This window comes from Peromyscus eremicus, chromosome 23 (assembly GCF_949786415.1).
Source record: "Peromyscus eremicus chromosome 23, PerEre_H2_v1, whole genome shotgun sequence".
Classification (NCBI taxonomy): Eukaryota; Metazoa; Chordata; class Mammalia; order Rodentia; family Cricetidae; genus Peromyscus; species Peromyscus eremicus.
Genome location: NC_081438.1, coordinates 19,370,902 through 19,385,585, shown reverse-complemented (window position 1 = coordinate 19,385,585; position 14,684 = coordinate 19,370,902). Strand labels below are relative to the sequence as shown.

At 41.3% G+C, this 14,684-nt stretch overlaps 1 protein-coding gene across 1 annotated transcript; it reads left to right on the top strand.

Moving 5' to 3' along the window:
* The first annotated feature begins 5,629 nt into the window (after positions 1 to 5,629).
* LOC131898153 (zinc finger protein 708-like) lies at positions 5,630 to 14,380 on the top strand. The gene is made up of 4 exons (XM_059249258.1): positions 5,630 to 5,740; positions 6,780 to 6,906; positions 7,280 to 7,375; positions 11,607 to 14,380. The coding sequence occupies exons 1-4, from the start codon at positions 5,642 to 5,644 to the stop codon at positions 12,956 to 12,958; spliced, it is 1,674 nt and encodes a 557-aa protein (XP_059105241.1). The 5' UTR covers positions 5,630 to 5,641; the 3' UTR covers positions 12,959 to 14,380.
* The last annotated feature ends 304 nt before the right edge of the window (positions 14,381 to 14,684 follow it).

The window sequence follows — 14,684 nt, the reverse complement described above, 5'->3', positions numbered from 1 at the left end:
GTTGGAGTATGACTCTCTTCTTCTCTAAATCCAAGCATGCCTGTTGAAGTAAAATCCAAAATCTCTGTCTTATGTCAGAAGAGCCACCTGCTATGGGACAAAAGAAAAACCAAAATTAGGTACTACTCTATTGCCACTAATTTTATAATCCTTTAAACTTTTCATAAGGTATGAGTATTATCTCAAAATTTATAACATTAATATATATATATATATAGACTGGGCGGTGGTAGCACATGCCTTTAATCTCAGCACTTGGGAGGCAGAGGCAGGTGGATCTCTATGAGTTTGATGCCAGTCTGGTCTACAAAGTGAATTCAAGGACAGCCAGGACTGTTACTCAGAGAAACCGGTCTTGAAAAACCAAACCAAAAACAAAACAAAAGATATATATATATATATATATATATATATATATATATATATATATATATAATATACAACTTTTTGTCATTATATTAATGATCATATAGAGTAGTAACTAATTCTAGAAAAAGGCTTCATCTAGCTTCCTATACATGCTTTCAGGTTTGAGTCTCTATCGGGTAACTAGGAATTAAGTTTTTATACTCTGTATATAACAAATATTGATCCTTTAACCTGTTTGAGATCTGTTGCATATGACATTTAAAATGTTTAAGTTTTCTTCAGTGAACCATGACCACATCTAACGGCAACCTTTGAAGTCTCCAGAAGGAGGATGGGGTCCCACAATGATGATTCCACATGGACAATGATAATGCCACTAAGCTGACAAACACCACCTAAAAATCAGCTTTGGACTACAAACTGCTCAAGATAATTTTGAGGTGCCTAGCTAAGATGGTCCAACCTCACAGACTACTCCAGCCAGGACTTTAGACAAGTCCTGCACTTTCCTATTGCACAGAGACTGGACAAACAAATGATATATCTACCTCTCCTAGGACTTGACATTAACCTAATTTTTTTGTCAGGATCCCCTAAAGATGCCTTCACCCCCAGACAGCAGGAAGTAAACTTAATAACATGACACCCCCATTGCCAAGAGGTGGGGTGGGTGGTTTTTGGTCATTCAGTTGATTATAGATATTTGTCATTGTTTAGGGTGGTTGGTTAAAAATTGTTATTGGTAATGGTCAGAAAAAAAAGCTGAACAAAGGATATTAGATTTAGGGTTCTTGATTTGAAAAGAAAAAAGGGGGGATATAGAAATGATAGGATAAAAGGGTAGATTATTGAATCTACTTTTAAAAAGCCACTACTTGTTTCAAATATTTTACAGTGATATGGATTTTTGTATATTGATACAAACAAGATTATTTTTTTAGAACATACTGTACATACATTTCTAATCTTGTTCAAGATTATTACCTATACAACTCATTTGACAAAGTAATGCAATTGCTAGCCCTTCAATGTTATTATTACAAACTATTTAGTGTAATAAAGAAATGCAGGTTAGTAGTTAGTCACCTATTACAATCAAACTTGTAGTCATATTAGGTATGTTCTCAAGGTCAAACAGAAGTATATTTTAGATAGGTTGTCTTCAAACACTTTGGAGATTTATAGAATATGGCATTTAATTTTTTTTTAATAAATAGATTCTTTTTTGTTTTAATGACAATGAGACATGTCTACTCCCAGCAGCACTAATCTACTTCAGAGAAGATAATGAACATTGAAGAAGCTCCATATGGAGTTTACTTTCTTAGTGGCAAAAGTTAGCCACTGGGCAAGAAAGTGCCCTTGTCTTGATTGCTGATAGTATGCTGTCCAAATTGGACAAACAGGACACAAAAGAAAGTGAGTGCTGAACTTTGCCAAGACAAGGTAGGATAGTCCTTCAGAATATCCTGCTTCACAAAAAAGTCTGTCAGATATTCTAGGCCTGTAGGCTGAAGATGGATGCTCCAACATTACAGAGGAACCTTGGGTGATTGTCCAGGCAGCCAGCTGTTTCTGTCATTTCTCACATTCTTTTTGGAATTTGCTTGCTTCCACTTTCTGCTTAGTCAGGTAATATTATTTCCTTCTCGGATTTCTGATGGAGTTGAAGTCTAGGTAGTTATGCTTAGTTTTCCTTGGTAACAAATTCAGAAAAGAAACTCACTAAAGAGGTGTAAAGTCTATAGGGCTGAGAGATACCAAAATACAGTCTTGGGTTGGTAATATAAATTAGGATAGAAGGTGAATTAGGTGCAATTCTTTGGACTCACCAAGATAGGATAGATAATGGAGTATTTTCTCTGAATTTTTCAAATGTTAATGGACTAGACATTGCTAATGTAATTATTGCCTGTATATATTTGTATATACTTATTACTGCCTGTATATAACTATATACTTATTGTATATAGTTTTTCTGATAACCTTTTTTTATTTTAGACAAAAAGGGGGAAATGCGGTGATATTTTGTGCTCTAACAAATAAAGCTTGCCTGAAGATCAGAGGGTGGAGCTAGCTACTATTTAACCATAGAGGTCTGTAGATCTGTACAGAGAGGACATAGGTGGGTGGAGAGAGGAAGTGATAAGGTCAGGCAGAGACAGACGCTCAGACCCTTTTTGGTTTAAGGAGTCATGGAGGTAAGAGGTGACTTTGGCTGCTCCTTTACTTCTCTGATCTTTCAGCGTTTACCCCTATATCTGACTCCGTGTTTTTATTATTAAGACCAATTAGAATTCGCGCTACATTACACTGTTCACGTCAGTTAAATAAAAAGACAGGGTCAACTATATCTGACCTGGATCAGACAGAAGCATGAGGACATAGCTAGATCTCTAGCACCCGTATAAAAAACTATGGGAATGGTAAACCAAGCCTGTAATCCTAGTGCTGCAGAGGGGTCCACTGGCAATCAATCTAGGTCACTCCACAAGCTGCGGCCTAGTGGGACCGAGACCCTGTCTGAGAAAACAAGGTTGAATGGCATCATGCTGCTACCTGTAACAGCCTTAGGTAAAGTTGGGATATGAGACCCAAGCAGCAGCTTGGCTCCACTGCTCCATGACAGCCTCCATAAAAATCAGCTAAAAAGTAGGCCTGAGTTTCAGTTTACAGGCAAGCAACACCAGATCCAGGAAAAGCCTTATGCTGACACCACCCAGGGAACGCCAGAATCTAAGGGGAACTACCTGATGTTCCAAACATTCTAACCATTAGATAAGATTAGATGAGATCACCAGATGCCTGAGCCCAGCACACACCTATTCCCCTTTAGTCAAGACACCCCTTGACAAAGGTCAGCCAATCAGGATCCCGAACCCTGGAAATCCCCTCTTCCCCAACCTCTACTAAGATAAAAACCCTACCCTGCCCGGCTCAGTGCTCTCTGCTCTCACCTCTGTGTTGGCCATAGAGAGGGTCCAAGCTTGTGCTTGAAATAAAGGCTCTTTGCTTTTACATATGGGATTCAGTCTCCATGATGGTCTTTTGGGGGTCCCTGTGACCTGGGCATAACAGGACTTCTGCAGGAAAGACTGCCAGAATGCAACAGTGTGAGCAGAATTGGAGTTTAATAAGATTTTAGTGCGGAGTGAACATAGATGTGAGCAAGGGCTTAAAACAGAAAGGGAGGTTGCCGGGCGGTGGTGGCGCACGCCTTTAATCCCAGCACTCGGGAGGCAGAGCCAGGCGGATCTCTGTGAATTTGAGGCCAGCCTGGTCTACTGAGCAAGATCCAGGAAAGGCGCAAAGCTACACAGAGAAACCCTGTCTTGGAAAAACCAAAAAAAAAAAAAAAAAAAAAAACCAGAAAGGGAGGCACTTACTTAGGAAAAGGGGAGTACATGCTTGAGTGTGGGTATGCAAGGGGTAAGCATGAGGCATGGACAAAAGAATTTTTACAATTCCGAAGTTAAACTTTTAGAAACAAACTGTGTTTTAGGATGTACAATTTCCCATTAACCAAGTTTCAGAGGGTTTCAGCTAATTGATATTCATACATCTCTGCAGTCTTTTCTGACACAGCTCATTGATGTTTGCCCCAAACCTGCAGCTTTTCCTGACATAGCTGGGTTCCCGTGGCAGGAAGGGTACAAAACAATACAAGGTAGGCTGTCATGCAGAGGTCATTAAAAGTTAGCTTCGGTTTATGACAGTTGAGGTTGTGAGTAGTAGAGGTTATCAAGAGTAGCTAGCCCCCAGGCTGCTGAGCAAAAAACAAAACAAACAAACAAAAAACCCCCCGAGTATTTGGGTTGCTGCCAGCACCGCCCGTCCTAAAACAACCAAGCCCCTAGTTAAAGATGAATCCCTGTTTGCAGGCAAAGTGGATGGCTGTCAGTTTCCATCTCTCAAGCTTACGACTTTTTATTCCTATATTCCTCTCTTATTCCTATACTTTCAGACCCTCCAGAGTGAGACCCTGTCTATCAAACACCAACAACACACTTAACCCCAACGGTGAGAGTAAGACCCCTGTCAAAATCTGAGCCAAATTTGAAGTAAGTTCGATTTTTATTGGGGTGCACCCAAAAGCTGGCCAGCGACTGTCTCCCTAAGAGCAGCCTCGAATCCACCTCTTGGATCCTTTTTAAGGAGGAAAATCATGAGTAGTTTTACAGAAGGGAGACAATTGGGGCAATAAGGAAATACAAAAAAACTTCAATAAAACTTTATTCGGTCACCCACCATGTGATTAGGAAGGGTCAGGGCAGGTCAAGGAGAGTCAGGGTATTTTCAAAAACAAATTAAGGTCATGGGGGATTGGGGAAGGTCAGGTTCCAGGAAACAGAGCAACTCAACTCTCACAGTAAATAGAAACTTACTTTTAACAATACAGCATAATGGCCCCTGCCTTCAAAATGGAGTCAGCCAGGTTCCTCAAAACAACTCCTCTCCCCCCCCAACTCTCCCCCTGACACCCCCTCCCTCCACAAAACAGACAAACAAACACCCCCCCCCCCAAATTAACAACAAAAGAGTTAAGACATTCTTTTTTTCCTTTTGTAAATGGAATTCATAGTCTTGTTTGTATAATTCCCAGAAGTTTTATCACTGCATTTTAACATTCTTATCATTCTTATTTGAAATGTCTTTTTTTTTTTTTTTTTTTTTTTTTTTTTTTTTTTTTTTTTTTTTAATGAAACAGCATCTCGCTATATATTCCTGGCTGGTCTGGAACTGGCTATGTAGAGTAGCCTGGACTCCAACTCACAGAGAGATTCAGCCTCTGTCTCCCGAGTGCTGGGATTAAGGGTGTGAGTCACCCCTTGAAATATCTTACTATAAAAGATATATTGTCTTTAGGTAGGTAACCTTTTAGCAAATTTTGCTCTTTGTGCTGGATTTTTTTTTTTTTTTTTAATGGTGCTGGAATTCTTTGTTTTGAGGCGGCAAGAGTTTAATCAGCTAGGGCCTTCTCTTTCCTTCCACTTCCTCGGATTGCTAATATTCATTATTAAATGCAAATATGTCTCGGGTGGCTGTTAGCAAACATGGAAGCTGCCTTAGAGAAAGTGTAGCTGGGATCTGTCATTTTTGTCCTGACTCAGTCTTAGATTGGTAACACTCCTGTCACTCAGGGCTTAAGGGCTCGAATCCTGGTCCAATCAGGCGTGAGAAGGGCGCAGCTTAGCAGGCTTTGTGTGGGTGTCACCGCGTGATTGGTGCCTGTCTCCTCCCTGGAGTTAGGGCTGGGAGAGTCACCGTGAGGATGCTGGGACAGTCGGAACCCGGAGACCTAGGGACCTTGGCACCGAGACTCCGCGGAAAGGGACCCCGCGGAAATGAGCCGTTCCGGAATCCGGACATGGTGAGTGGGGCCCGGCCTATGGATGCGCTGCAGCTGCACCGGTTCCCAGTCGATTCCTTTTGGGGTGGCTTCCTCGGTCCCCTCAGCGAGGGGACAGAGCTGGCGGCCCGCTGCCCATCTGTGACCTTTGCACCCCGGCTATGCGGTGATGGCGGGATCTTGGGGACGACCCGACTCCCAGTGTGTGGGTCCTTCCGGAGGGGAGCTCTGGGCTGGGGTCCCCGCCCCACCCCGTCCTGAGCATCTGAATTCCTGGGCGTCATCCATGCAGGACTCTGTCCACGCAGCCTGCGGGAGCAGTAAAATTTTCTTTGATTTTTTTTTTTTGTATATACATATGTATATTATATGGGTGTGAGGATATATGATGTAAGTGCAGGTGCCCTAAGGCAACAAGAGGGCATCAGATTCCCCTGGATTTGGACTTGGAGGTGGTTGTGAGCCTCCTGGTATTTGGGCTGGGAACTGAACTGGGGTCCTCTTGGGATAGTAAGTTCTTAAGATCCCTTTCCCACCTGCAACTGTCTGGCGTCCATTTCAAACAGATCCGTGTTTTATATTTTTCGTAAATTACTAGTTGGCATTTTTTAAAGGTACCTGGTGTTCGAGATCACACGGTCATTGTGTTAGTTTTTTGGCTGCGTTGTGTTCTTACCCTGCAAGGAAGTGCCACGAAACACGACAGAATCCGCTAACAAAGAGTTTTATTAAAGGTAAAGGGACAGAGAGTGAACAGGCCTGCGGGAAACACGTGTGTGGAGAGGGAAACCGGGAACATGCGCCTGATTTTAAAGGCTGGGCGTGGACAGATCAGCGTCACTACTATACGCAAGCGCGTAGATCACATGGCCACATTGCGCGCTTACGTGGCTAGTGAAACGTCACGCATCTCGGCCACTCGAGATGCCCTGACCCGGAAATGGCTATCCTGACCTGGGCCTGGCTAGGCGGAAGTGTCCGCCAGGCATATGCGAACACGCCTGACCGTGGGGGCGTGTTGTAAATCTTTCACACTGTACTGTCTATTTTTCTGTTTCAGGAGCGGTTGACATTTGAGGATGTATCCATTGATTTCTCCCCAGAGGAGCGGGAATGCCTAGACCCTGCTCGCTGGAATCTGTATAGGGATGTGATGTTGGAAAATTACAGGAGCCTTGTCTTTCTGGGTGAGGATCTCTCCCCTACTGAATTCTTAACTGACTTCCTTTGTAGAATATCTCTCAGGAGCTTCCACTTCTCACAAAGAGAGAGATCCTTCTAATGGTATTTCCTTTTAAAATCTCCTTTCTTGAGGGAGGATGTTTCTTTCACTCTAGATTGGTGGTAATTTGAGCAGTTTGATGGCATGAAGTATCATTATCATGGACTGTATCTTAAAGTCCAAACGTTCCCTTTGATTTACTCCAAACTGAAAATTCTTCGTGTGTGTTCTAATATGTCTGGTAGGAAACAATTGGTGAAATAACTTCCTAGAGTCTCAAGAACAGTGTGGGCTGAGAAAATCCCAAGCAAGCATCATTTCTGTCTTTCAATGAACAGATCTTGCTGTGTGTAAACCTGACCTGGTCACATTTCTGGAGAAGAGAAAGGAGCCTTGGAATGTGGAGAGACAAGAGTCAGTAAACATATGTCCAGGTAGGTTGGCGTGAAAGAATCTGAGGACGCAGGTGAGCGGTCCAAAGATCCAGGAGTTAAACCGGCTTTGAGATAGAGAGTGGGAACTCTGAATTAGTGGAAATGATTTTGCAAGGGACTCCATTTGCTTCTTTTGCTAACAGAGAAAGACAGCTGCCCTGTGTCTATCACACTGCTCAGTGTTCTGAGTCTCCTTCTCTAGTGACCTTATGAGGTCACATTAATGGAGACAGCAAAGTCCTTCCTTTGAAAGTCTGCATAAATCCCCCGATTTTTCTTTCTTTTTTTTTTTTCTTTTTCTTTTTTGTGGGCCTCAGAAAATCATGCCCATTCTAAAGCAGTTTTTCAGGGCTGGAGAGATGGCTCAGAAGTTTCTGGCACTTGCTGTCCCTTCCAGATGATCCGAGTTTGATTCCCAATGCCCATATCAGGCAGCTCACAACCGCCTGCCCAGGGGATCGGACTCCCTCTTCTGGCCTCCATGAGCACACTCACACATGCGGCATACATTCACACAGATATACACATACATGTCAGTTAAAACGTCTTTTTTTAGCTGGGCGGTGGTGGCGCACGCCTTTAATCCCAGCACTCGGGAGGCAGAGCCAGGCGGATCTCTGTGAGTTCGAGGCCAGCCTGGGCTACCAAGTGAGTTCCAGGACAGGCGCAAAGCTACACAGAGAAACCCTGTCTCGAAAAAAAAGAGAAAAAAAAGTCTTTTTTTAAATGTCATTCCTATATTTAATCATTACAATTGCTTTACCAAAGCTTTGTATACCTGATTTTAGTGCTTTGTTTGTTTGTTTGTCTGTGGGTATGAAGTTTTTTTTAAACCTTGAATTTCAGTCTTTAGAACACACATTCTTTATGAACATATTGTCAAGATTGAAAATTGTACATTTTTCATAGTATATTGTTGTTTACTAAGAATGTTATGAGGTAGTTTTTTTTTTTTCTTGTTTTTTAATTCCGTGGTTTGGGTGCTATTTTATTTTAGACTAGGTTCTTTTACACCAGCTGATAATAATTTTAGTTTTTAAGTTGTTTATTATCATTGGCTGGCAGTTTTTAATATTGTATACATTAGGACAACATAAGTTGCTGGGCGGTGGTGGCACACACCTTTATTTTAATTATTTATTTATTTTTTTAAGATTTATTTATTTATTATGTATACAGTGTTCAGCCTGCAGGCCAGAAGAGGGCACCAGATCTCATTATAGATGGTTGTGAGCCACCATGTGGTTGCTGGGAATTGAACTGAGGACCTCTGGAAGAACAGCCCCTGCTCTTAAACTCTGAGCCATCTCTCCAGCTCCCGGCACACACCTTTAATCCCAGCACTCGGGAGACAGAGCCAGTCGGATCTCTGTGAGCTTGAGACGAGCCTGGTCTACAGAGCGAGATCTAGGACAGGCACCAAAACTACACAGAGAAACTCTGTCTTGAAAAACAAAACAAAACAAAACAAAAGACAACATAAGTTAACAATAAATGAAATTCAAAAGTCTATTCTTGCAACAGTTCCAAAAAGGTTGCATATACTTTTATCTACTTCTATAAATATTCTCTGTGTGTGAGAATGTGTGTGTGTGTGTGTGTGTGTGTGTCTGAGTCTGAGAGAGAGAGACAGAGAGAGAGAGAGAGAGAGAGTGTGACTTTGCTAAGGATATAGCTCTATTTGATTACATTTGCTTAACATTAGCAAGTACTGTAGGAAATGAAATAAATAAGTGAATGAAAATGGAACTATCATTTAATCTGACTATCTTACTACAGGATTTATAGACAAAGAACATTAAATCACACACTGAAGAGAAATCTTCACTGCCATGTTTAGGGTGACATTGTCAAAGTCATGATACAGATCAAATCAAAGTTTCCCTTCAGCACGGATAGCCATCAAAAGACAAAATGTTGTCATTTGGTGCAATGTGAGAAAACATTCAGAGGGTTTTTTTTTTTTTTTTTAATTGGATTTTTCCAGACAGCATTTCTCTGTGTAGTCCTGGCTGTCCTGGAACTCACTCTATAGACCAGGCTGGCTTCGAACTCACAGAGATCCGCCTGGCTCTGCCTCCCGAGTGCTGAGATTAAAGGCGTACGCCACCACCGCCTGGCTCCTTTAGCTTTTCTGTCATCTTTGCTGAGATATGATCTGAAATATCTAGCGTCTTCTATATGGTGTGGTGGTGCAAACAGAAACCAGTTCCCAGGTAGCCCCAAAGAATTTCAGAACTATGACAATACGTTCTTTTTTCTTCTTTCCCAAGAAGTAAGAATGACGTTGGAAGATTTAAAATCTTTTAAATTATTATTCTTATCATCATCACAGAAAATTGTATTGGATTGGGGGAGGAGCTCAGATTATGATCTATGGTTCTTCCTCCTCCTCCTCCTCCTCCTCCTCCTCCTCCTCCTCCTCCTCCGCCCTCCTTTCTTGTAAGTTTTGTTGCTTACTTGGGGTTTACTGAAATTCCAAATAGCTTTCGGAGTTTTGACAATGTTCATTACAAGGACAATTATTTACAAAGTAATTGTCCCTTGGTTGGTCTTATATACCTGTGGGAAAAGAACAGGAGTGGACTTCTGTTTACTATTCTCCTAGCATGAGTGCAGGGTAACAACTATTCCTTCGAAAAGGTCATTAGGGGAAGGTATGGAGATTGTGACCTTGACAGTTTACATTAAGGAAAGAATGGGCAATTGTGGGTGAATATGAAGATCAGAGAGTTTGGTATACTGGAAATAATAGTGTGATAACTGTCCATAATAATCACTTCACTGCTAACAGAGCTTTACTACATAGAGCAGTCCAGAAAATAACTCAGTTTATGGCAATTATTAAGGAACAATATGTTTATGTAAATAAATGTATGCTCTGAAATACATTTTTCAAAGAATATTTGGGAATTGGTCAAAAGGAGCCTATTTCATGCTTTAATTAATATCTTTAGCAATTTTAAGTACAGTATTGCATTAAACATTTATTCAAACATTTCTATAGAAAAGAAATTTTGAAAACGATGAGTTGGGCGGCTGGAGAGATGGCTCAGTGGTTGAGAGCACTGGCTGCTCTTCCAGAGGACCCGGTTTCAATTCCCAGCAGCCACATGGTGGCTCATCGATGCTTGTGCTTCTGGTTTCAGGGGCTTTGACACCTTCACAGAGATGTCCATGCAGGTAAAACATGGATGCACACGAAATAAAAATAAATAAATCATTTTTTAAAACGAAGAGGAGGGGCCTGGAGTGACGGACTCAGGATCTCAGCTGTCATGTAACGAGACAGGCATCTCCCTGTAAGCCTCTGTCATGGCAGCATTCAGAGGAGCAGAGATGGGAGGATCACTGGGGCTTGCTGGGTGCCAGCTTAGACACAAGCCATAAGCTCCAGTGTGGGAGAGACTGTCTCGAAGCAAAAAGGCAGAGTGAAGAGAAGGACTCCCAGGTCTTTCTCTGGCCTTTCTGCACACGCATAAGGGCATACATCTCTCTCTCTCTCTCTCTCTCTCTCTCTCTCTCTCTCTCTCTCTCTCTCTCACTCACTCACACACACACACACACACACACACACACACAGAGATACTTCTAAATGTGATCCGATTCTTTTGAAAGAGTCATTATTCTGCCATTAGCAAATGAGTTTTCCTCGTGCCGAAAGTACACATTGAACAACTATAGGAAGTCCCCCTTTAAAATAGGGTCTCACTCTGTAGACTAGGCTGCTCCAGAGTTGTCTGTGTACTTCAGGCTAGCCTTGAACTCAATTCTCTTGCCTTAGCTTTTCAAGCGCCAGTATTTTAGGTGTGGGCCACCACACTCAGTTCAATCCTTCATTTTTCCTAACCAAAATGCAAATAAGGACGTTGTGAAAGTTTTGTTCATGTGAAATGAAAATAGGAAAGTCATCCAGGAGTGTCCTATCCTAGGTAACTATAAAGATTTTTTTTTTATTTTATTTTATTTTATTATTTTTTTATTTTTCGAGACAAGGTTTCTCTGTGTAGCTTTGAAGCCTGTCCTGGAACTCACTCTGTAGCCCAGGCTGGCCTCGAACTCACAGAGATCCCCCTGCCTCTGCCTCCCGAGTGCTGGGACTAAAGGCGTGTGCCACCGCCGCTGCCTGGCAAGATATTTATATTGATGAGAAAAACTTGTTAGTACAAGAATATTCACAACTGGAATCATGGTCCAAATCCCAGTAAACATCAGTGTACTCTTTTTCCAGAGAACCTCTACAAATATAACCAGTCTGGGAAAGGGTTCATTCAACACTCAGAACTCGCTACCCACCCAAGTCTACATGTTCAAGAGAAGCCTCACAACTATCAAGAATGTGACAAAGCTTTTACTGATAACACAACTTCTAATCAACAACAGAAGGCTCATAAAAGAGAGAAGTTTTACCAATGTCCAGAATGTGGCAAAGCCTTCAATAATAGTTCAAACCTCACTCGACACCAGATCATTCACACAGGAGAGAGACCCTACACTTGTCCAGTATGTGGCAGAGCCTTCAATAATTCTTCAGCCCTTACTCGACACCAGATGATTCATGCTGAAGAGAAACCCTTCAAATGTAACGTATGCGGCAAAGCCTTTCACTGTTCTGCATACTTTAACCAACACCAGATCATTCATACAGGAGAGAAATCCTACAAATGTCATGAATGTGGCAAAAGTTTTTATTATCGTTCAACCCTTACTCGACACCAGATCATTCATACAGGAGAGAAACCCTTTAAATGTCATGAATGTGGCAAAGCCTTTAATAATAGGTCAACCCTTACTCGACACCAGATCATTCATAAAGAAGAGAAACCCTACAAATGTAACGAATGTGAGAAAACCTTCCACTGCTTTGCCTACTTCAACCGACACCAGAAAATACATTCGGAAGGGAGTGTATACAGATGTCCAGAATGTGACAAAACCTTTAGCTATATTTCACACCTTAACCAGCATCTGAGAATTCACTCTAGAGAGAAGCGGTACACATGTAATGAGTGTGGCAAAGTTTTTAGTCGCTCTTCATACCTTAACCAACATCAAAGTATTCATATTGGAGAGAAACCCTATCGGTGTAAGGTATGTGGTAGAGCTTTCAGCTGTTCCTCAGAGCTTAGTGTACACCGGGAAAGTCACACTGTGGAGAAGCCCTACAAATGCAAGGACTGTGGCACAGGCTGTCACTGTTCCTCGTACTTTAATCAGCACCAGAGAATGCATGCTGGAGACAGCCTCTACAAATGTCAAGAGTGTGGCAAGGTTTGGAGCTGCCCTTCACACATTATTCAGCACCAGATGATTCATACTGGAGAGAAACCCTATCGGTGCAGAGAATGCGACAAAGCCTTCACTTGTTCTTCTCACCTTCATCGGCACCAGGCAACTCATACTCGAGATAAATCCTACCCGTGCACAGAGTGCAACAAAGTTTTTAAGGACAGCTCAACCCTCTACCGACACCGGAGAATTCATACCGGAGAAAAGCCCTATAGGTGCAAACAGTGCGGGAAAGCCTTTAACCACTCTTCAAATTTCACTCGCCATCAAAGGACTCACTTGAGGGAAACATGACGAAGGTAAAGAATGGATGCAAATATTACCAATTTTCATTTACTCAATAGCCTCACACTGTTTAAAGCTGTACAAGACCCAACTCTCAGGTCCTTTCCAATAGAAACGCTGAACTGCTTCCTGAGAATTATTGATCTATTTTCTTCATAGATCACACAGTGAATTTTGGAATGTTGTATAGATTGTATGTGAAGTTCGTTTTGATAAACAGATAGAGATTCTTAATGTTTTATCACTGGTATATATTGAATGACATCTCATTGTATGTGAAGTTTGTTTTGGTAAACAGAGATTCTTAATGTTTTATCACTGGTATATATTGAATGACATGTCATTCTATCACAGTCATTGAACCACTGTGCTCAAGAATGCAGGTGGCAGATCCTACTTAATATGGTATTGAGAAATATTGAATGTTTCATAATCCATTTTCCCAGTGCAATCATTTATTAACAAATTTGGAGGAGCCCCCCCCCTTTTTTTGTTTTTTTTGAGACAGGGTTTCTCTGTAGCCTTGGCTGTCACTCAGTAGACCAGGCTGGGCTCGAACTCACAGAGATCTGCCTTCCTCTCCCTCCCAAGTGCTGGCATTAAAGGTGTGCACCACCACCGCCTGGCAAAATGTAATTTATTTTTATTTTATATTCATTGTTTTGCCTGCATGTATGTCTGTGTGAGGGTGTTAGAAGCCATGGAACTGGAGTTACAGACAGGTGTGAGCTGCCATGTGGGTGCTGGGAATTGAACCCAGGTCCTCTTGAAGAGCAGTCAGTGCTCTTAACCACTGAGTCATTTCTCCAGCCATGAGACTTTTCTTATATGAATAACTTTTATTCATTCTTTTTAATAATTATCCAGAAAATATGAGGGTTATAGGAGTATAATAATGTGTCATAGTATTCTGAATCTTGAATTGTTATTTATAAAATTTTACCAGACCCTCCCCCACCCCGTATCACCTTCTTGGTCTCAAAGCACACATAAATATTTGCCATCCATTTATACAGACTCAGGTATCCAACTATTAAGATCTATCAGTAAATTTTAGGGGAATTGTAGATGGGTCTGTTGGAATAATGATTGTGAAGAGAATTATAGAATTCTACATAGAATTAACAAATTGTTAATTTTAAAGGAGTTGACCAATTATAGCTAACTAGAATCCTTACATACTATGAGGGCAGATTTTTTACTTTGGTTTGACTGAACATATTTCTTTAAAATGACAAAGTTCTTGGTTTAGAATATCCTGTTATTAATTAGTCTTCATTTACTTGTTACTCGTGGAAGACATAATATATGATTTGCCTCATGAAGTTTATGACTTTGTTTGTATAACCCTTACCATATTTGAGAAGGCTTAATTAAATTTTATATTAGAAACTAATTCTAAGATGCTATGCCATAGTGAACATACACAGAGATGCTGTAGGATATTATTTTAACTAGGCAAAGATGTGTTATATTTGTCTATGCTGCTTTTGCTAATGATGTAAAGGTGTGTTACATTTGTTTACGCTGTATTTGTTTAACTATGTAAAGATGTATTGCTGTTGCACCTTGCCTGTCTAAGGTACCTGACTGGTCTAATAAAATGCTGACCATCCAGTAGCTAGGCAGGAGAGAGATAGGTGGGGCTGGTGGGCAGAGAGAATAAGTAGGAGAAGAAATCTAGGCTTGAGAGAGAAGAAAAGAGGAGAGAATGAGATAGAAAGAGCAGGAGAGC

Coding starts and splice junctions, on each gene's coding strand:
- LOC131898153 (XM_059249258.1), top strand. CDS start 5,642: ATGCTGGGACAGTCGGAACCCGGAGACCTAGGGACCTTGGCACCGAGA. Junction 5,741..6,779: donor CGTTCCGGAATCCGGACATG/GTGAGTGGGGCC, acceptor TTTCTGTTTCAG/GAGCGGTTGACATTTGAGGA. Junction 6,907..7,279: donor CAGGAGCCTTGTCTTTCTGG/GTGAGGATCTCT, acceptor TTCAATGAACAG/ATCTTGCTGTGTGTAAACCT.